Source organism: Xylocopa sonorina, chromosome 18, assembly GCF_050948175.1.
Source record: "Xylocopa sonorina isolate GNS202 chromosome 18, iyXylSono1_principal, whole genome shotgun sequence".
Lineage (NCBI taxonomy): Eukaryota > Metazoa > Arthropoda > Insecta > Hymenoptera > Apidae > Xylocopa > Xylocopa sonorina.
This window is the reverse complement of record NC_135210.1, coordinates 4,162,501-4,185,394: the sequence shown is the minus strand read 5'-3', so window position 1 is coordinate 4,185,394 and position 22,894 is coordinate 4,162,501. Positions and strand designations below refer to the sequence as shown.

Below are 22,894 nucleotides of genomic sequence, written 5' to 3'. Positions count from 1 at the left end.
GGTGGTTTGGACGGGATCGATATCGGACAACGAGTCGAACGAGAGTCTACGCTGGGAACGCGTCGGGGACTGGCGGGTTCGGTTATAATTGCGCGAATGAGAGGGAAAAGGAAATTGTGGGAATGTTTCGCGATTTCACGGCAACCTCGAGGGTGCTCGATAACTGCGTGGAAGGAAGTGTTAGGTAAATGGTGGCGGGAAGGGTAAACACACCGTCTGTCTGGTGAACATCGTACGGGATCGCATCAACGAATCTCCATTTCTATAGCCCCCCTTTTTACGATGGATTTTCGAGCTGCACGTTGAGGGAATTTCTATCGTTTCTGAAGTATCGTCTCTGAAGTATTAATACTTCTAAACGATGATATGCAGATAACGTGGTTGAGGAAGTTATATTTAAGAGGGATATATTTAATTTTGTGTAAATTATTTGCCTCGTATAATGAAAAATTGTTGATGAAGATGAAGATTGTATATAAACTAATGTAATAAGCGTAACTCTAGACTTTATTAAAGCACCGGATATACTGGGGAGACCGACTTGGTCCAATAAATCAGTAATCCGGACGTCCCTTGCCAGAGAATCAATGCCTCCATAATCGAAAGCTTTAGCTTTGCTCCAGTCGAGTAGGATTTGCTCTAGTAGCATAACAGAGTCTCAAACATTTGAACGGTCCCATAGAATCTGCCAACAGAAATCGACAAATGATATGAGAGTTAGCCTTAGTTGTCTAGCCAATGGAAAAAATTGAGAAAATGTGGAATGAAAACAAGTACTAATTTATTCGTCTGCGTAAAAAATTAAATTCGAGCAACGCGCGTATTTCGCCCAGGTTCTACATCTCCTTACATCATCCCGCCTATATAAATCCACGACCGCACCGTTTGGCCACTGTCTTTATTCGCTGCTCGTATCTTCTCATCCCCAGATATATTTCAATTTTACGTGAAAGAAAATCGTCGGGCGAAAACACAAGGAGAGAGATGTCTGTGCAATAACCTGCGGCGGAAACCGCGCATTCTATCATCGCGTTCACGCTCGGCGTCGCGAAAAACGAACGCCGCTATCGATGGTGAGTCTCATTTATCTTCCTTTCCTTCTTGCTCGCACAGGGACTCGATAAAGGACACTCTTGTTCTCCGTACGACCTCCGAAAAGAGATGGGAAAAGGAAGAAAAAAAGAATGGTCTTTCTTGTCGAGGAACCAAGCGAGCGGGTGTTGTTGGATTCTGGGTTCAACAGAGTCGGAGGTTAGAACAGTTGGACTGCGGAAACCATGATTGAGATGAGTCTTAAGGAGTTTATATCGCGTTGACAATGTTATCAGAGAGTTGGGCATGCAACAATGTTTTTGTACTTTCCTTGGGCGAAAGCCCGCGACTGCGAAGAGAGAAATGCACGACGATCGAGAACGCGGAAGCGCGAGGTTCGCGTGCTTTTGACGGGTATCTTGGTTTTCACTTTAGACGGCTTAACAAGCCTAACAAGCGAGGCGAGCATTGATCTTGATGAGCCGGTAATCGCACGAAGATACGTCCTTTGCTGTCTCTGGTAAACCTTGGGAATTATTCCACGCAGAGGCTAACTGTTTTCTTGGTGAATCGATGAATCTGAGATGGTTTAGATATACGAATATCTTTATTGTCTTTAATTGTCGACGATAGTTTCATTGTTCTTTTCAAACAAAGAACAGAAGGGAAGAAATGCATTAAAAATTTAACTTTAATCTTTAGCTCCCCGTTCTGTAAATTTAGTCGCTGGTACGCACTCGTGTTGCATAACGCATCCAACGAAATGTCTGTTATGTCATCTAAATATAATATCATACGTATAGAAGGACAGGAATAAAGTTGCATATACCGGTTCACAATGAGCAAACGTGAATAATTAGTCAGTACATGATTAGAGATTAACGTGCACTCCCTGAACTATACATTAGTATTGTCTTGTTCTGTTAGTGCAACAGTGAATTTACACTCTGCATTCAAGACCTATGGACCGTGGCAAGAGATAACCAGGCGAATCGAAAACTCGCGTTATTCTCACTGGTGGCACCCAGGGTGCCACAGAATCCAGTTCGAGAGTTCTTTCTATATGATATGACGAGCAATCGAACCTCACCGACTTCGAAAAGTTCCTCCCCAGAGCCTGGCACTGTTTCTTATTGAACGCTCAAGTCTCTGTTTCCTGTCAAACTCCAATCCCATCACGTGCGGTCGCGCCCTTAGGAGCATCCTCCGTGCACGTGCAGACGCACGCCACAAGACCCATCAGTCGGCCACTTTGCTGTGGGCACGCTCTAAACCCTTCGCTGTCGGAAAGACCAACGTCAAAACGGAGCCGTCAACAGGTTTACAGAATTACATTTCTTTTTACAAGCATTGCCATCTGCCACCGTTCCCTTTCAAGGGTCAACCATTTTGGTATCTTAGCTCGTCTGGAGTTACGTTTCATAAGCGTACCCTCATTTATATATATGAATCGGCAATAAAATCGAAACCGGTTTCCTCGTAGGGAAAATCGTCTTCAAAAGCAATCGTTTGTCGTAGAGACGAGAAAGTAAAATGAAAATTCGTTCTGAATCTCGCGCGTGGGAGGAATCAGAAATGACAGAAGGCTTACGTGTCCTGGTGAATGAACGGATTAATAGAATCACTGTATAGGAAGGGTGTGTTCCGTTGAACAGGGAAAATACCGTGCTAATCGCGAGCGTAACCGCGTTAAATCGCATCCCGTTGCATCCGTGCCAATTCGATGGATATTCTAGTAGAATGTCACGAGGTTGCGAAGAGCCGTCGCGAGCAAAATGGTGCACGACGACTCTTCGAGAACCCTTGTGTTTCGCTATGACTGATTCTCGAAGCTGCGTCCTTCCCAAAATCTACTCAACTCTTCGTCAATTTTATATCATCCTTTATAAACCAAGGCTCTTTCATGCCTCGCAATTCAACGAATCTTGATTCCTAGAATCTTTTGGATTCGTTTCGCGCAAGAAAACAATCTCGTTCGCCGTCCTCGGTTGAAAATAACTAGCATTGTCTTCCGTGAGCAAGGTAGAAGAAAGACGTCGCGGATGCAGATTCCCGGAGGCTCCTGGTCGCGCATTGTAAGCGAGCCTGGCATTGTTTCCTTCGACAGAAGTGTATCGAGGAAAACGTGGAAAAGGAGCTTCCTTTCTTTCCATCGAGCGTGTGCGAATCTTCCACGATGGCCAGGGTGCATCTTCCAGAGGACTTTTAACTGGCATGCTTTCTCACGTTCACAATAATGCGAATGCTGCTCTAACTTTGCTTTTTTGCTTTCCTCTATCAAGAGGGATGGAGGTAGCGAATATCGCGTGGCAACGTAGATTCTTGGGAATAGTTTTCCTCTTCAGAGGTCTGTAATCATAGTTGGTGGCTATTTTCTTACTTTAGACTCGTCAAATTTAGGAAAAGAATAACAAAGAATATCGAATTTTTATTCGATAAGTTCTCGCTTCGATTCTCCTAGTTTTGGATACGTTGAAGAATGTAAATTCTTGTCAACGAAATCTATATGCCACGTAGAAAGGCTTATTAGGCAAATGAGACGTGTCAGGGTCGTGCTTCGGTGACTCGACGAGGAGAATTTCTTTCCCACGATCGAGTGGAAGGTTTCGACAGGTTCGATCGGCTCGTACCGTGTTTTCGGGCCTCGTCGGAAGCAACAAAAGACAGTCGAGCAGCGAAGCTTTCAATTTCTAGACGATTAAACGGGGCTCGTGATTAAAAGCCCAGCTCTCATGTGGGTCAAGTGATCGGGTACACAGATCGAATTCACGTTCGTGGAAAATCCCCGGGTTGCTGGACTACGACTCTCTTTTTTAACCCATTTTGTAGACTCTCAATTCTGGGTTAACAGTCTGGACTCAGCGTTTGCAACAGTCCTCTCCAAAATATCGTCGTTGTTTCGTAAAGTATATTAAATGTAAAAATGGAAGAAATCAGAAATTTTGGTCGTACGAAAAATTGAAGGAGAAAAAAGGGAAGAAAAATCTAGTTCGAAAATGTTCGCTCCTTTTTTCGAGCGCAGATGAAACAGTAGGCCAGAACGCAATTAGTGCGGTGCATTTAGCTGCATCGCTCTTTTTTCTCGGACTCCGCTCGACCGTGTTTCTTTTCTACTAAAATGAGAGATACGGTCTGTCAGGATGGGTCGCAAACAGAAGGAAAATAAGAAGAGAGAAAAGAGAAAACACAGAGTACACAGCGAACGGTCCCTAAATGAATGCCATCCTGAGACGCAACGAGGAAGAGCAATGTGCACCGTGATGCATGCAGGATGCGATAGAGAACGTTCATTTCCTTCTCCCATTGATTATGAAATCGCTTGGAAATGTTAATTTTCAGGCCTGCTTGCCTCGATAACTATCCTCGGCGATAAATGATACAGAGTTTACATTTAAAAAAAAAATTGGAAAACCCGGTATGACTCGGTGCTTTAGCAAGTCCTTTTCTACTCGAAGTATCGTTTTCTTTTAATGGTTACAAATATGCGGTGATTCCATTGTTCGCACGTTTCTCATAATCTTTTATTTATTCATTCATTAGACGAGCAACACCCTTTTTAATAGAGTTAAATATAAATATAGAGGAGGATAATCGAATGATTTGAACTTGTGTTCCGCGCGTGCATCGAGATAAAATCCTGAGAATTGCAAAGCCAAACGAATCGCAACCAATCCCACCATTCGCCGCGCGAATAGCTTGAACAACGCTTTGTACATCGTACGTATTCCGTTCGATATTACGTAAGTGTTTATCACGGGAACGATGATAATGCTCGCACACACACACACACACACACACACACACACCGGCACTCTCCTCGCTTCGCGAATGATTCATTGTTCCGCGATGCTCCTCTATCTGGAAGAGACTTTAAAATGCAAATCGCCATCGCATCCACCGCGTGATTTCGCATTGTTCGATATGGGAATGCTGAAAGACGCTGAGGATCAATTTACAATGGTTAAATGTTAAATTCCGCGAGCTAATAATGGGAAAGAAGAGAATCGACCTTCGGAATTTTTCGAATTCCACGGAAACACTTTTTTATCTTCCAGAAGTATTTACCACAATCAAATGTTAACGTCATAAATTGAAATTCATTCGATCGAGATGCAGTTGGGTCGCGTTCGCCAAAATGGCGTCCTGAAGACTTCCTGTACCGCGAAGGCATCCGGTTCGTTTAACGCGCGACGCATTGTCATCCATTGAATTAATCGAAGGGGTCGCGTAAGAACGGCAGCTCGTATTTTCTGTCGATGATGACAAACACATTTATTAGCAATGCTAACCAACGTGCGACACCTTGCATGCCTTAGAAGTTGCTCGTCGAAACGTAGTATCGAAGGAACGAGTGAATCGCGTTTCGTCGAACGTTTGACTGGCAATTTTTTCATCCGAACAATCATTATCGTCCACGATACGTCAGTAATGCTTCGATAGCGCTCGAATGTAATATTATTTCTTGTAGAATGGGAACAAAGACCGAGACGAAGAGTTCTTTACGGACTTTGTCGATTATCGCGCATAAATCAGTGAAGGCGTTGAATCGATCGCAGGAAGTAATTAATTTAACAGAGGCTAGCGGGGAGCTTGTTAAGTTATCTCGGATCGTAAAATCCGAGAGCACCTAAAACTTTACGAGTCCATCGATCATAAAATCAGAGAGATTCCTGTTTATTTCGTTTCGAACGTGCACACCGCGGGTCGGTAACCAGCCACCGGCTCCGTAATTGTAGTAAAACGTGTCCTCGAAGCTATTTTTAATTTTCAACTAAGTAAAGTAACGTGGAAACCTTAATACGGCACTGGTGTACATTTTTAGACACACTCGGCTGAAAATATACATAGTGGAGCATCGATATAAAAGTGCTGCCCCCGATTCGCTCGAGGGGAGTAATTCCTTAGACGGGGATGAGGTCAGCGTGATAGATGATTAATAAAAGCGTCTATGGGGTCGACGTGTAAAAATAAAGGTGACAATATGAAGATCATCTCCAGCAAGTCGGAAGCTAGAGAAGAAGAAAGGCGGGAGGAACAATTAAAACAGCAATTGGTGCGTTTAGAGCGTGTTACACGTTAAAGACCGAGTCACCAGTTGATCCAACGACAAATATAGCGCGAACCCGTGTTATTTTAGAAACGAAGAACCAGGCTCGTAGGAGCAACGCGATGTGTAACGGGTTAATAATTATGTTGAGCGTCTACTCGGTGGGATTCATCAGAGTTAAGGTTAAGGTTCATTAAACTCGCACCAAAGAGAAGCCTACGAGACGAGTTTATTAACGAGAGGAGCCCAGCAATTTTTGCGATAGCATCGTTCCCGTATAAATTACGATAGAAATCGGGAGCTGTTGCGCGCCTTTTCCTCCAATCCTCCAGCCTAACTACTTAAACGGTTCTTTGCTTGCAAGGAAGTTGCCTTTTCTTCACCATCGTCGTTCAATCCTTCGAACTGGATTCCTCCAAAAGTCCGCGGCGCTCGAAACTTCTAATTTCTGAAAGTGAACTTACCCGTCGACTTCTTTCATCGTCGATTTCCAGAAAAGCTCATTCCCTCTTTAACCAAGTTGCTCGAAACAATTCCTCCATTGACCGAATCGCGTCACACCGGATGCCAGCGTCGCGACCCAGCAGCCGCGTTCATTGAATAGCGCGGTACGCCCTTGGGCCGGCGTTACACAAGGTCGAATCGGAGGGACGATCGATTTTTACCGGGCCAAGAGGCACAGACGGTTCGCGTTCTCGCGTCTGGCCCGACACGGGTGCGCGGTTTATGCGCAAGAGTCACGCCGTTTTCTCACGTGTCGGCTGGGCGAAGGCAGAGAGAAGAAGGACGGGGCCGTGGCCGGATGTGGAGCTGAGAAACGGACAAAAGGAACGCGGCTGCATAACAGACAATACCGTTGCGTGCCGGTGCAGACGACCAATGTTATTGTCCGTGGTTCTGGCTGTATCGCCGCGGCGGTCGCCCGTTAACGAGGTCCATCGAAGACAACGAGGGCCCACTTCCGGCCTCCGTCGCCTTTTTTCCCCGGCTACCGCCAGAAGGAGAGTGGTTCCGCGTCGCTGACGCGGACCGATCGCTTCTTACTCCTTTTTCTTGCACGAGCAACCCTTTTAGGAACGAGACGAGAGTCCGCTGGTTCTTTGGATTTAAGATACTCAGGCTAGGAGCAACGAGACGATTTTTCTTGTCCTACAGAACGTGTCAGAGTTCGAGTCTTCCGTTTGTTCCGTCGAAATTGTGTCGTTTATCTAGCTGCTGTTGGTGATTCTATAAATTGATGGAAAGAGAGAGAGAGAGAGAGAGAGAGAGAGAGAGAGAGAGAGAGAGAAAGAGAGAGAGAGAGAGAAAGAGAGAGAGAGAGAGAGAGAGAGAGAGCAAGAGAGAGAGATGGGTTATGAATGGGTTGCAGAGGAAGCTCGTAATTGATATCGGTGATGAGGTTTTGGGGGGAGATATGGCGAGGCAAAACCTTATCGTTTAAGAGGAATAATTACTTCTGTTTCCTGGTCGTGGGAAAATTTTGTTTCCCAAGTGAAGGCAGTACAGTTAAGACGAGACTTAAATATCGTGACGATGATAGATGAAACGGTGTAATTAGGAGATGATATTGCGAGATGGTAGCTTTGTCAAGTATTCGACGAACAATAAATGTAATTGGTATATGAATATTATAAATATCGAGTCGGTAGAAGACAACATAATTAGCGAAGCGTTTCGCGTCGCAGAAATTTCATTTGCGCAAAAAAGGCTGGCCTCTGTACAGGGGAGAGTGGAGTTTTTCTACCTTCCCTCTGGGACGTTATATCGCCCCTCCGATCAGCTTATAGGAGAAAGGGCCACACCTTCCGCAGACGTACCCGGTGGCTTAACGACCGTCGCGTTTCTACGTAGACGTTTTCGTACTCCGGGTCCTCGACACGCGTCGATATTCACCGTTCCTTTGTTCTTTTCACCCTCCAATGATAATCGACGCGATCGCCAGTTCTCGAACCGCTGTTCGTGACTCTAAATGAGATGAAGAACGGTTAACGAGAGAGGTTTCACATATTTAAATATTGTTTGAACGAAGATACGATAGTTATCGACAGGCGAGGATTCTCACAAAAGGATTTCGTTTCGATCAAAAGCAGAAATGTGAAATTCGAGGTGTACTGATCCATGCCTCTAACCCTTGCATGTCTATATTAACCCCTTTGGAATGGTTCAACCATACTGTGCAGATAGGGTAGCTCGAGAGTTCCTTTTCCGATAGTAAACATGACAGGGGTAGTTCAGCCGTACAACGCTCCCCAGACAAACCTAAATAATATTCTTTATTTAGGAACAGCGTTCTCCACGAAACAGAGAAGTGTATTATTACGATATCCGTAGTCAAACACGTTTGGACGATCCGAAATTAATTTATCGAAATTTACAATCTCTGCAATCGTATTTTTAGCTTCTCTTGGCCGAGGTAAAAATAAAGGAAACCCTGCACATCTCAAGTGACGCGTAGGAATTTCCTTTTTTCCCCGCAGGTAAACCACCGATCGGGGAACCTGAATAACAAATAGAGCGACGTGAAACGTGCTTAATACGAACGGTATACCCAGGACAACGTCTCCGACCTCTCTCCGTTGCTATCGAGGGGTGCACGCCTTCAGGAGGGTGTATATCGCGCGCAGCCCTCCCTGTCGTTCACCTCTGCACCCTTACCTTTTGCACTGGAACGATATTCCGTGGCTCCACTTCGATCAAATTTGTTCAGTGTTCCGACGTTCCAAGTGGCGAAGTTGATCTAGAATCGAGAGCTGTTTTTCTTTTCAACCCTTTGACTATGGTGGACTTTGAGACGCGCCATACGGCAGGAATTGATTCACAAGTCTTCCCAAGTGCCTACAGTATCACAATCGCAAATATTTCAAGCGCCAACAGTAGTTCAAAGGATTAATCCTCGCGATTTAATCAAGATAGAACCTTCTGAGCTCTACATTCCCAAAGAACGGTGAGTTCAAAGGATTTTAATTCGATTTAATTGAGACGATGTAGCAAAGTACAGGGCTGTAATTATGTTGATACTAGCTTATGTTCTTGTGAAATTGCCAGCAACGCAAACCAGATAGCGATTAATATACGATGAACGCAAATTGTTACAGTTGGTTGAAAGGAATAATTGATGTCGATGTTCTGTGTAGGGTTTGTCAGTCTCTGATATCGTGAAATATGTAAACGTCGCACGAAATTAATCGATTGGAGGCCACTTTATCATCTTTTTTAATCATGGTTATCGATTGATATCGATACGAATGTACGTGAGAAAATGTTATTTTTTTCAATTGATCGAAGAGATCTGACCTCGCTAATTGGGCATGGAGAACACTCAGCAAAGTTCCCGCATATATATGCCAAGAAAAAAAGAAAAAAATTCTACCACCCTCGACGAGAAAAAATAAAATCGGGAAAAACCGGCGTTTAAGGGTTTGCACGTTGTGACTCTACGGAACGAGAAGGGAAAAAACGCGGAGGATAAACTGCATATTCGCAACATTCGAACGCACGGCGTTTAGTTTGTTTCCAGCGTTTTTCCCAGCGGAGTGGATAAATATTTTATGGTCGCGTGTTCGCGTCATTTTCCATCGCAACGCTGCCGGCCAACGGAGATCGCAACGATATCGCGCGACATTTGCACGCGTCCATCGATTTTTCCTTTCCTCTGTTCCCATCCCTTCGTCTTCGACGAACTCCTCGCTTTCCCGCTGTTTCGCGACCGAACGGAGCCGCGAAAATCGCGTCTTACGTTTTAGAGGCGAAGGGCGGACCCGCGTCGTTCTTTCGTCGGCTTCGACAAGTGTCCCATGACAAAACGGACGTTGTCCTGCTCGTAAACGCGTGGAACGCGTCGTGAATGTATCCGGTTAAAAATAAACCGTACTTCCTTGGGCGTAGGGCCTTGATAAACAGCTTTTGAACGAGCTGGCTGAAAGGAAGTGGAAAATTTACTCCGACCGGATCCTCGGAGAGTTCTCCCTTTCCCTCGTTTCTATTATTTCGAGTAAATGCTTGGCCAGCCTTTCTTTCTCCTTCTTAGTCCATTTATTGTCTCTTACTCGAGATATATCGTTACTTAAAAGGGGGAATATCGTTACTTGAAAGGAGGAAAATATTTCACATGAGAAATGAACATTTTTAATTAACATTTTTAAGCTCTAGTTAAGCTATAATTGACACGATGGATTGGGTAATTGTATTGGGAAACATTGGAACACTCGAGGCAACGAATTCTTAGTCATCGAGCTGTATTCCCTAGACTTTTCGTGTTTTCGGCTTGAGTCATCGTGTCTTTCATCTCAGCTTCTGTCTCGAAACCTTTCGTACCATAACAGGAGCGATTATCAGTCGTTTCCGGCATGAAAAATAATTAACTTAACACAGAGCAGCCATCGTACACAATTGTATCATGACAATCACACATTTCGAACAGTAATTAACAGGAAGAAATATAATTTCTCAACGTCATACAGTCTCTTCTAAGTTTTCCTTCGAACCGCACTTAACTTACAACGCACAGTTAAGAGGATATTTTGCAAGGTTGCGACACTTAAAGCCACTTTGCTTGACGCATTCATTTCCATCAATCCGTGTATTTCGAAACCATTTCCACCTACAAGCAATTCGTTTCTACCATACCCATTTGTACTCGTAAAAGAAACGCATCCTTGATCCTGATTCCAATTTTAATATGAAAATTATTGATTTATGTACTTCAAAAATGACTTGTTCGATGGAGAGAATTGTACGCTGCTCGATGGCAAACGAAACCGAAACCGGTCGATTTCTTCCTGTTGGTCGAGGATTGTGGACGAACGAGGCGCGTTTCAAAGTTTTCCTCGGCGCTGTGTCGCAATTAAGAGACGTGACAGCGTTTTTCCGGAAGCGTCTGATCCCGGATTAAGGTCAGGAGCTGGCGTGCACCTGGATGCGGGGTCGGGTCAAAACATAACCGTGGAACACAGAGACGCAAAGTACATGTACATGCACGTACGACATCATGGAAATATTATTTCGTCGTTTCTCATTTCTATTTTCTCGACGAATGAAAATGCACGCTCGTTTTCCCGCTGTGTTACGCGTGCTGTAACTCCTTCCCCCCGCCCCCCAGCTTTTACAAGAGATCGTGTTTCGCCGTGATTTCCGTAATTGTGATTTTCCTGGGACGCTTGAACATCGCGCGAGATTGCTTTTCTGCTTTGAGGAGGAAGTTTTTCGTTTCCACATGCTTGGTACGATTAAAATCGAGTTAAGCGCGGTTTAATTAGTTCCTGATTCGATCCACACCGCGAATGGGGAAAGTCGACTCCAGTTTCGATGGAAGTTGTGCGATTTTGCTCGCAATCTTTCCTGGAGGGTCGAGATTTCGACTCGTACGTGCACGAGATTGACCAGGCTCGAGTTGCAAACGGCGCGTTCCCTTTTATGAAACATAGGTGGCCAACGAATAGCGATTGGAATCGTTCGATCGAGCAGTTTCGATGGTCGCCACGTAGTTTAGTAAATAGCTCGTCGAAGGAAACGAAAATGAGCACGGTACTACGTGGAATGTCGTCCAAATCCGGCATGTGCGGCGGGGAAATGCCGCAAAAGGAACTCGCGGCTGAACTAGTAGACTCGTGCACGCGGCAGGAAGTCCTCGTGCCACGTATGTGCAGTTGTTGACGTACTATCCATCTATAACATTCGTGGTTCGCAAATTAAAGCATTTCTAAGCAAAAGAAATTTTCCATCAGCAATACAAGATCAGAAAGCTGCGGTGGAATAAGTTTAACCTCCGCAATAATCCATCAATTCCGACGTTCCCCTCATCCCAATGATATGCTGGATTTGCAATGTCCCCTCAGAGGGGACATCCGAGCGCAAAGAATTAAATTTCGTTTCGCTGGAATTCCATTCGCTTTTCCTGCAATTTAATGTAACGCATTTTAAAATGCAGTAATCTCTATCTTTAAACGAAGGCCGCGTTCATATATAAAAATTCTATTCGTGGAACTCTTTTTATCATTAACGCGCATTGTGAACGGGAACTTGATAAACGCCTACGCGGGTGGGACACTTGGGTGTGACACTCGTGACGCTTCCCTCTCGGTATTCACCCTTGGAAGGTTCTCCTTCGCTTATCTAGATCGGAAAGATAAGAGGCGCGCCAGATGAAGGACTTCCTTTAAACATAGGGTGCAGTCGGACTAGAGATTTTTACAAAGAAAGGAAGGAGAAAACGATGGGGGGAACGGTAACGATCAGGAAAATAAAAGAACACCAGGAGGGACATATTAAACTTTTGAACGATGATATTTTAATGGACCTGTCCTCGAATTTTTCTTGCCAAGCCACATTTTTTCGCTTCCTTATTGTAAAATACATTCTTTCGCTTAATTAAATCACCCTGAACGATCGTCGAACCCAGCATCGAGTACGATCTATTTAATTAAACCAGAACCATTCATAAAATGTATACCAATATGTGCTAGTCTTAAGAACTTCTAAACGCCTCTTTTTACCATTGACTAACATTAAACTGATCGTTCAGTTCGCGACGAACGAGGTGAGTCTCTTGTTAACTCTTAGATCGAGAAGCTCTCGCAAGAATTAGGAAGCCGTGGCTGTGCACCATTCCCTGACCCGTCCTGTTCTGTTCGCAGCAACTGAAAGATGAGCTGGGCGAGGTGGTGGCCGAGATGGAGGCGATGGAGGGCGGCGGCCACGCAGCCGACGAGACCAAGCCGTCCAACAAGGCGAAACAGACGTCGATCGGACGGAAGAAGTTCAACATGGACCCAAAGAAGGGCATCGAGTACCTGATCGAGCACAATCTGCTAGCGGCGACGCCTGAGGACGTCGCCCAGTTCCTCTACAAGGGCGAGGGCCTGAACAAGACCGCGATCGGCGACTACCTCGGCGAACGGCATGACTTCAACGAGAGGGTGTTGCGCGCATTCGTCGAGCTGCACGACTTCACGGACCTGATTCTGGTACAGGCCTTGAGGCAGTTCCTCTGGTCGTTCAGGCTGCCAGGCGAGGCGCAGAAGATCGACAGGATGATGGAGTGCTTCGCGCAGAGGTACTGCCAGCTGAACCCGAACATATTCACGAACACGGACACCTGTTACGTGCTCAGCTTCGCCATCATCATGCTGAACACGTCCCTGCACAATCCCAGCGTGAAGGACAAGCCCAGCGTGGAGCAGTTCATATCCATGAACCGCGGTATCAACAATGGAGGCGATCTGCCACGCGAACTCCTCGTTGTAAGTGCATCTTACGCCTCCTCTCTGATTCACTCTCCTATTTTTGTAGGCAGGGGTTCGTTTAACCTTCTGGTTCCCGAAATATTGTAGACGTTTGCTGTATTTCTTTTGCATAAAACAGTTCCAAAATTACTTAGGTAAATTATCCGCTGCCAGGCTCAGGACGAGACGTTCTTCCTTCTCTGACAGTTGCGCGAGGCGACACGCTGCGAAAATGCTTATTAGACCCGGAGTACTAAGCATTAAGTGTTCGGTAATTGATGCTAAACGTTGTCAGTAATTGATTAACGCTCGAATTGTAGCGGTTAGTAGTCGTTAGGTCTCAGTAAATACAGCAATTGGCCAGCCAAATGGTATCTACCGTCCGTTGTATTAGAATAACAGTCAGTAAACGGTTTTAGGAGACAAGTGGGTCCTAGCAAACGCGATGAATTCTTAATACAATAGATATACGACATAACGTCGTTGACGTGCATTCACGAATAGCTAGCGACCTTTCAGCCGGTGTTGTTTCGAGACACGTGATACCATGGCCAGGATATAAAGCAATTGGCGCGCTTCACAAGTCGCCTCGCAGCCCGACCGATCCGTGGTGATTAGAACGAATCCACCGGCTAACGGGGAAGTCCGTTGCGGTGATTCCTTAATGATAGATTAATGCAAAGTGACGCAGTGCGCCAGCGAATCGCCTCGTCTCACCGCGGCGGAAAACGGTTGCATTAGAGGCACCACGTTGGTGTACATTGCTACAGCAGTGTTTCAGTTGCATTTTGTATGCATCGTGTCCCATCTAGCTGTAATTCATCTCTTCTTCCTCTTCTTTCTCCCATGAAATACGTACACAGTTGATAATTGTAAAAAAGAGAGTTTAAATGGTAAACACCTTTTGCAGAGTTTATACGAAAGTATAAAAACGGAGCCGTTCAAGATACCGGAGGACGACGGGAATGACCTGATGCACACGTTCTTCAACCCGGACAAGGAGGGCTGGCTCTGGAAGCAAGGTAATCCCTTTCGTAGCTCGTCTGAAGTACAATTCGACCACGACCTTCCCGACGTTTCTCTTCTACTCTTGACCCGGTATGATCTGAAATGAGAAAAACTTCTTTTGTGTGTGGCTGGCGCAGAGAAAGAGGGAGGGCCGAAGGAATGCCGTCCGTGGTGACGCGGTCCCATCGAATAATGTTGCGAACGTTCCCGCATGCAACTCCCTTCCTTCCCGGGGATGTCACGAGTGCATGAGGTTGTTAACCCTTTATAGCGAACTGTTTTCGAGCGTATCGTTAAAAACGAGACACGCTTTCGAGTATGGGAACACGTAGAGAATAATTGTTCGGATAGAGGAACTTTTCGCGTAATCTATGCAGCCATGAAGAATGCGAGGACCGAAGTTTGTTCGATATAACTATCTCCTACACTTATACGCTTATTCCAGAGTTCGTCAAGCTGCTTATCACACGAGCGATTGTTTTTTAAACGCATCACCTAGCTGAATAGATTGTACCCAAGTATGGCCTCGTAGTAATGTTAATAGAAAAGTGGAAGTGGTTCGTAGAGGAAGTGGAAATATCGAGGAAGCCTGTGTATTTGTAATGAGAGTAATTCATTAGAAAGTAACTTGTCCCTTTGTCTTTAAATAGTATCGTCTGCAACTGTACGTAGTGCCTGAAGTTTCGTTTTATTTTCAACAAGTTGGAGGTAATGAATTTTCATTTCGAGGATATTTTCGTGGAACAGACCTTTTCTGTTAAATGTATCTTTATATCGACAGACTCTATCGTTACACGATTCTCAACAGAATGCAAAGAAAAAAAGAAAAAGTCTACATGAAACAGCAGTTCCCTCTATAAATTGAGGGATCAAGCGCGCTCGATCTGGTCGTGCGAAAGAAGCGATCATTAAAGCCGCGACGAGGATAAAAAAATTCACCATCGAGCAAACCGTTCGCAGTATAAAATCGAGAGCAGATGGAACGATAAGTTGACGCTATAAAGGGTTAGAAGGACGAGTGAGAACATCCTGTGACAACGTTTCCCAAACTGTATCTTACCACGGTGGTTGAACGCCACGGATGACTCGAATATTTTCAGCATTATGCCCAAACATACCAAAGATATTGCCGCTGGTACGAAGATGGGACGCGATGGTTGGTATTTTCTCTTCGAGTCGTGTGTCAAAATCCAGTCGATGAAGGAACTAGCAAAAAATGCACCATCAAATTATAATATTAACACGTTCTGTGTAAATATAATGTTTAAGGAGTTTACCTTTCTCAATTCTCTCTCTCTCTCTCTCTCTCTCTCTCTCTCTCTCTCTCTCTCTCTCTTAACTCTTTGCACTCGGATGCCCCTCTGAGAGGACATTTTCTCAAATTTTCTATTGAAATGGATAACGTTGGATATTGATATGAAAATAGAAAATTGCTGGAAAAGCGTCGCGTGCAAAGCGTTAATAAATTTAGAAAATCTTTGCTCGTACCCTCATGGTATATTAAACGACACGAGCAATTCCAATAACGCTCGAAGGAAACGCATAGAAATGAAAACGGTTTTGGGAAACGTTGGTCCAGAAGTAATCCCCTGTAAGACAAACGAGACCTAGAACCGTCGTGCCTTGTACCTATTTTCTTATATCGTATCGCTTTGTCCCTCTGCTGCCCTGACGGAGACAGCAGGTAAATAACGCATTTACGATTCGTGCATCGATCGTTGGCATTTAAATCCGGCACGGTGGTGGTGGTTGTTTCAGGCGGACGGTACAAGAGCTGGAAGAGGCGATGGTTCATATTGAACGACAACTGTCTCTATTACTTCGAGTACACGACCGACAAGGAGCCACGAGGGATCATTCCGCTGGAAAACATTCAGGTCAGAGAGGTGCAGGATCGGCACAAGCCGCATTGCTTCGAGCTGTACGCCGCCGGCTCGGAGTTCATCAAGGCGTGCAAGACGGACAGCGAGGGGAAAGTTGTTGAAGGTACTAGCCAGAGGATCCTTCAAGAGTTAATTAACCGGCGCCGTGACCTGTGACACCGCGTCCACTCGATTTTCCCGACTAACCCGTTTAACCCTTCATCGAGCATCTAATGCACCTCCAAACGAGTAAAGAAATAAATTGTTGAAACAAGTACAAACTTGAAACTTGAGTTTAGTTTTAGAATTTTTTAGAAAATCGTCACAATTTCAAGTGTACGTCAAATTCCACGAATTAAAGCCCAAAGATAATTAATAGAGTACAGAAAGGAAGGCCGAGTAGAGCCATTTTTCTCACATGGAACGATCGAATTGTGTGCGTGTCACGTTGCCATTTAACGCGACCTTTCTTTTTTTTCATAGCGCGTTGTCGTGCATGCGGTAATTACAGCCGCATTGTAACTGTTGTTCTGTTACTGTTGCAGGCAAGCACACTGTGTACAGAATGTCCGCGGCCACGGACGAGGAAAAGGAAGAATGGATTAAATGCGTGCGGTAGGTTGTCATTCGTGCCAGGTGAATAATTCAAAGGAAACTTGGCTGTTTAACACTGCCGCGATCCTTTTGTTGAAAGCTTATACAGTCTGTGGTTTCATAAACGAATTCAGTTGCTAATTGTTAACTGTACCTGTTATAAAAGTCATTTCTTTAAAGAAGAGAAAGATTTTGAGCGTGAAGGCATTGCAATTAATTTAATTGCAAGCTCAACACATCTATCACACAACTATCTTGCATACGTTACAGTAGAGCGTTTAGAGTAAACGTAGGAAATCTTTAATCCAAAGAAGCTCACCAAATACATTAGTCGCATGGGTAACACTTGGAAATTGTGAACTGTGCCTTAGAAAATTATGTAATTCGTTTTCTACAAATTCTGACTCTAATCTTTGATTGCAGGCAAAGCATATCGCACAATCCCTTTTACGACATGCTCGCGGCTAGAAAGAAGAAGGCGCAAAAGACCAACGTACATTCGAAGAGTTAAACTTCACCACGGACACGGTTTCGAGAGAAGCCTGGCGAGACACAAGACTGTCTATTCACGAGCCTGCGACTTCATCAGGATCGTGAAGGAACAATCAAACGAGTCTGGACGAGGATCCATCCAAGTACACGTGCAAGATTTAGTAGTACAATGCAGGTGTTCCATTTAGTTACCGATGGATCGTTCTGCTTGATGTGGCATCGTTTATTGAACACGAAGAGCATAAGAATGAAGAAGAAGAAGAAGAAAAAGAAGGAAATGATCGGCCATTGGCTGATAATCGTTGGATATTACGTTTTATATAAAAATTACGCCACGGTTCAGGGGCCTAGATACGCATTGTTTCAATGAATTTCCATTATAGGCTCGATGCAGTCTTTGCCTGAGAAATGTACGAGCGAGAAAGGAAATTGAAAATTGTTGCACGTTCGAAGTTAGTAAAGCATGTACATCCAATTGTAGTGAAGAGGATACTGGACGAGTACAAATTAGGCACGAGACGAAACACGAGAGATGCTAAAGGAAAATCGTTAAAAAATAAGACGCGTGTAACTCAACGAACGATGGGACGCTACATTCGTCCAGAACAAAGAACAGACAATTTTGGAAAGAGTGAAATCTTTCTTATTTTCTGGCAGCTTTAGAGTAGCCCAATAGCGGGCAGAATATTTATTTTATATCGATTCTTCGCGTGTTATAATATCGTTTCAGCGTTCTTCGCAAGAGAAAAAGAGAAGAGAACAAGACGGACTTATTTAAAAAGTGTAATGGGACAAAATACTCTCCTTGCGATCGTAAAATGACATCAAACGCAAAAACGAATCTATAAGACGCGTGTATTAATGTGATAGTCGTGTATTTATTTGAAAAAAATGAATGAAATGTGTAGAGATAAGATTAGTTAAAAACAAAAAAGAACACGTTTCCTCGATATGCCAGAGTTATTCTAAATTGTACATTGTCGTACAGGTTTTAGGTATGGCACGATTAGCCAATTATACGTGACAGTAGGCTACAATTTTTCTTCATGTTTGACTGTACATATATATACATGTATATGTATCTATTTATGTATGTATATGTATATGCATGCATGTATTTATGTATATATACACTCACACACACAGACACACACAGAGTATTCCAATGCTCGAAAGACAATGATTTAAGAACAATCCTTGAGGTGATCTCAAACCATTACTACCTTTGCGAAAATTCTAGTATCAGTTTTATTAATGAGTTATTAATGAAGAATACTGAATAATCACAGAGCGTATAGAGTAGTCAAAATAGTAGGAGATTCCTCAACAGTAATGTCGATTAGACGTCGTCTGTCGAATATTGGGACATTCTGTATACGTATACATAAATATACAGATTACGCACGAGTCGTGTAGCTCCATGCGTTTATATATATTTATATATATATATATATATATCTCAATATGTTAATTACGATAGTACACGAAAGTTATTTAGCAACTTGATGAGATCCAGTCAAGAACCTGCATCTAGATAGTATTTAAATACGCGCAATATAAACTGAAATGGTGAACATAATCTTAAGAACCATACATTTTTTTTTTCTTGAATCATTTAAACGATGGTACAATCCAAGGCTTCGACCATGCTCTACCGTTTAACACAAACACGTCTGCCAGCTATCAATGCAAAGTAATTCTTTTTGCTTACGTTGGTGACACAAAAATTATAGTACATATTGTACAGAAATGCATCGTATACAGTAGTTCATACTCGCTATTGTTTATACGTTTCTACTTTGAAAAAATCATACCGATCCGTCTCCGTATCGCAATTTCTAAACGTAGATCCTTCCAGCTTAGCGATTATCTAGCGAGCTTGCATCGTAATTGCATTTCGTATCGATATGTAAAAGGGAAGCTGTGTGTGAAAAGGCAAAAATGCGGGTGCCTTTGAGATCTTGTTCAAGCTAGTCGTAGTAGCTGATCCGTCATATTTAAGGTATACGTGACGGGACTCTAAGATTAAATATGTTCTTCTTCATTACACATGAGAGAGTCAGACATCGAAAAAGCCTTATTATGATACATTGAGTAACGAAACGCAGAAATAATTATATAGGGTCAAGACTAATAGGGCATAAGTTTTGTAACATTACGCTATTCATGGTAGAATATATAACTATTCCGTAAAACAGTGATTTATACCCAATTGTAGTTTTTGAGAATGCACACTACTATTCGACTATTCAGAGGTAATTGATTCGTGGCTATTGACCCGTCCTTGAATCAATTTTGTACAGACTACTTACTCATTTTTTTTCTACTGCCTGCAACTACATTATGCAAACAATTCCAAGTGCATTGTGTTGATCACTATTGGTCTGTAATATTTATCCAGGAATATCGATAAATATATTTCTTTTCTTCTACAGTGCTGCAGTAACTATAGGTATAAAAAGAAACACACTGGTCATGCATTGTTAGGGAGTTGTGTAAAGTTTGTTTAGGAGAATTGCTTCGTTAAAGTGTTCACGTCGTTCGTGTCATGTTTCCTTGGAGAATTACTTGTCGGTTGGTGTAATATAATTTATATTTTATTCGAGAGAAAATTGATTAATTACTTTTACTACAGCAAGTTGTACGTAACTGTTGCAGGAGACGCTAATATACGTTGTTACATAAAGATAACAAGAATGAGAAGTATATATAATGTTTTAAAAATAATCGAAAGCAGCTGATCATAAACTTGTAAGAGTAGCAAGCTGTAATACTAAAGATAGAAAAAAGATAACTGGACGCAAAAAGAATAATAAAACTTGCGGTTTAGTAAAATGATTAATTCAATCTAAGAATTGTATAAAGGACTGTACTTTATAGCGCAGAATTTGTACATTTCGTTGTATATTACTTTCACTTAATAACTGTTATGTATACATAATGACCTGTGTACTATATTTACGACCTTATATGTATTAATTTAAACATAATCAATAAATATTTCCATTTCGTAAAAAAGTAAAAAATCGTACAGCTCTTTATATATCGTGATTTATAAATATAAAGAGTTGTACGCATTATTCCTACTGCTCTTCATTTTAATCAAGGCGAAATACAATATTTTCAATTTATTTCATGTTGATTTATGTTTCAAATCATATTTTGAATTTAATTCATATATCAGGGGTTCTCAACCTCGAGCACGCATGCGCTTCGTATGCGTACGCAGTCAAGTTCGGCACCGTTGCATTAGTAGTGTGGTATCTGTCACCGCGTGCTGTTTTGTAATTCGATTGCGCCATGCCACAAAAAGGTTGAGAATTGCTGCAGTAAATGTAATAAACGAAGGGCATCAAAAATAACTAGGAACTAGGAACATTACGATTAAGGTAACATTGATCTTATTTATATGGTTAATTAAGTGGCATTGTGTTACCCAACAAATAAGGTTACGTACGTAACCTTATTTGTACCATATATATATATATGTATTATAATACATATATATGTATTAAATTTATGAAGAAATTGTATATGTACAAAAGTAGAGACATTAACGCAACAGATCAGTATCAGTTTACATGATTATTATTGTATTTGGATACAGGTGTATTTTTTAAGTAGCAAAGTATATTCACCCAACAAAAAGCTGCGATACTAACAAAAGAAACTCGTAGCGATGGTGGTACTAACAAGAAGTTCAAGAATTGAACTGGTAACCAATACACGCATGAGGTCTAAAATCAGAATAAGCTTCAATTAGATATACAAATCTTTTTTAAACTTTAGGATTTTAACTAAATTACCTTGAATGTCTGAAAAAATTTTGCTTTACATTCATCGAACATATTTGATTTACCCTCCATCAGACTCATACCTAAAACGTAAACAACCAAAAATATTACTGTATTATATAGGTACATAAGTAAATAAAACAAAAAACAAAATACACACTGATGAAAAATATTATAATCAGTGGTGGTGTAAGAATAAACTGATCGACCAAAAGCTTTGGAACAACGGTCTTCATAGTTTTGCCTTTGTAGAACGAATCCAGCCATTTGTACCTAATAGACATAATATTAAACTGTTTAATTAATTCTGTGCCAATTTTTAACAATTAACAAGCAAATATTAAAGAAAAGAGTTTGCTGTTAACAAATTGATCATGACATAATCTCTAACTATAATTATTCTATCGTTATAATTCATGACAACAGTACAGGCGAGGTTTGTGTCTATACAAATGGCAAAGCTGAATAAGCTCACCGAAAGTGACAAGTTGAGAGAAGGTCTGCGTGCCGATGAATGCAATCGTGCAATCGTCATCCAGTGGAAACAGACAGTTCATTTAATGTTGATATCTATAATATGTAATAGGTGTCTAGAAGAGATCACCATCATTGCAATCAAAAAACTAATTACATATATAATATACGTGTAGTATATAGTATATGTGCATATCATTCATTTTTATAAAATTCATTTGTCTCTAAATTTTAATATAATCATGATGATTATTGTTCTTATTTAGATTTGTTTTAAATATTTAATTTTTAGTTGATAGATATATATATTTGTATCAATGGAAACGTTCCTTTTGTGTGTGCATACTATATGAAAAGTGCACTGTTGTACAACAATAAATGCATAAAGTGATAAACGATGAAAGTAAGAAAATGATATATAGAAAGCTTGGTATAAAAATTATAAAAAGTGATACATGGTACCATCCGTGTAATACTGGTCCTGCAATGAAACAGCCATAGATTGCATATCGCTTAATTTGAGCCCAATTATAACTCCACAGTTGCAATGAATTATCCTCGTCCAGTAAACCCAATTTTTCATTAAATTTCCTTATCCGAGTAAATAATGGGCTTTCAATTTTAAATGTGTTTGTCTCTTCAATGTTTGTTGATACTGGTGATAATGGTAACTACCATCGAATTGATTAACCGATTATATAGCAATATGTATGAAAATTACACATATACATATAAGATAGGAAGTAGATAAATACATTGCAAAAAAGAAAAAATATGTAGCAAACATAAAAGTAAAGGGGAGATAAGAGAATGTATATCATTACCTTAGATAGTCTGCTATAAGTTTGCTGTGTAAATTCCGCACCAGTATAAAAAGAACCGTATATTACCGAATTAAAAAGCAGAGGTCTTTTTCGTGCCGAATTTTTCAATTTTTCCAATAACCTAGACAGGAACATGATTACGAAAGTTTTCTACACGTGTCTGATACCCTCTGCCATCCACCTTATTATCTGAAACTTGACGCGTTGTGTTATATACAGGAACCATAAAACCTGTTGATTAAAGAGAATCAGAATGTTGACATTGACGCATGCTTTTAAAATTCGAATATGTAGTTTAGATCAAAGAAATAATTTTTCGATTATGTAAGAACCTGTTCAATTTTATCAACCGTGATGCAAGTAATATTAATTTATTGTGAGAAAGATGTTTGCTTGTGATGTTATCTCAATTTCTTTATCACGAACTCGTGCCGTACTATATCGTTTATTTCGTTTAATATATATATATTTTTTTAAATTATACAAGTTGTAGAACGCGAACGAAATAGAACGAAAAGTTATACTAAATTATCACATAAGTATAACA

The 22,894-nt window shown here is 41.8% G+C and overlaps 2 protein-coding genes across 5 annotated transcripts in view; one reads left to right on the top strand and one right to left on the bottom strand.

The window, feature by feature from the left end:
* The window catches only part of Step (cytohesin steppke), a 42,772-nt gene extending 25,243 nt beyond the window's left edge, over positions 1-17,529 (top strand). For all 4 annotated transcript variants that reach the window (XM_076908298.1, XM_076908300.1, XM_076908299.1 and 1 more), the window contains 5 exons: positions 12,712-13,317; positions 14,210-14,321; positions 16,066-16,293; positions 16,715-16,784; positions 17,187-17,529. In XM_076908298.1, the coding sequence (XP_076764413.1) occupies positions 12,712-13,317; positions 14,210-14,321; positions 16,066-16,293; positions 16,715-16,784; positions 17,187-17,274 (1,104 nt within the window). In that variant the 3' untranslated portion in view covers positions 17,275-17,529. The remainder of the gene's footprint in view (positions 1-12,711; positions 13,318-14,209; positions 14,322-16,065; positions 16,294-16,714; positions 16,785-17,186) is intronic.
* A 3,283-nt stretch (positions 17,530-20,812) lies between these two features.
* LOC143431614 (mpv17-like protein) lies at positions 20,813-22,726 on the bottom strand. Its single transcript, XM_076908504.1, has 5 exons — positions 22,348-22,726; positions 21,986-22,194; positions 21,210-21,322; positions 21,062-21,132; positions 20,813-20,992 (listed from the first exon to the last, which is right to left on the bottom strand). Exons 1-5 carry the CDS (start codon positions 22,480-22,482, stop codon positions 20,828-20,830), a joined length of 693 nt encoding a protein of 230 aa, XP_076764619.1. The 5' UTR covers positions 22,483-22,726; the 3' UTR covers positions 20,813-20,827.
* Positions 22,727-22,894: the final 168 nt, after the last annotated feature.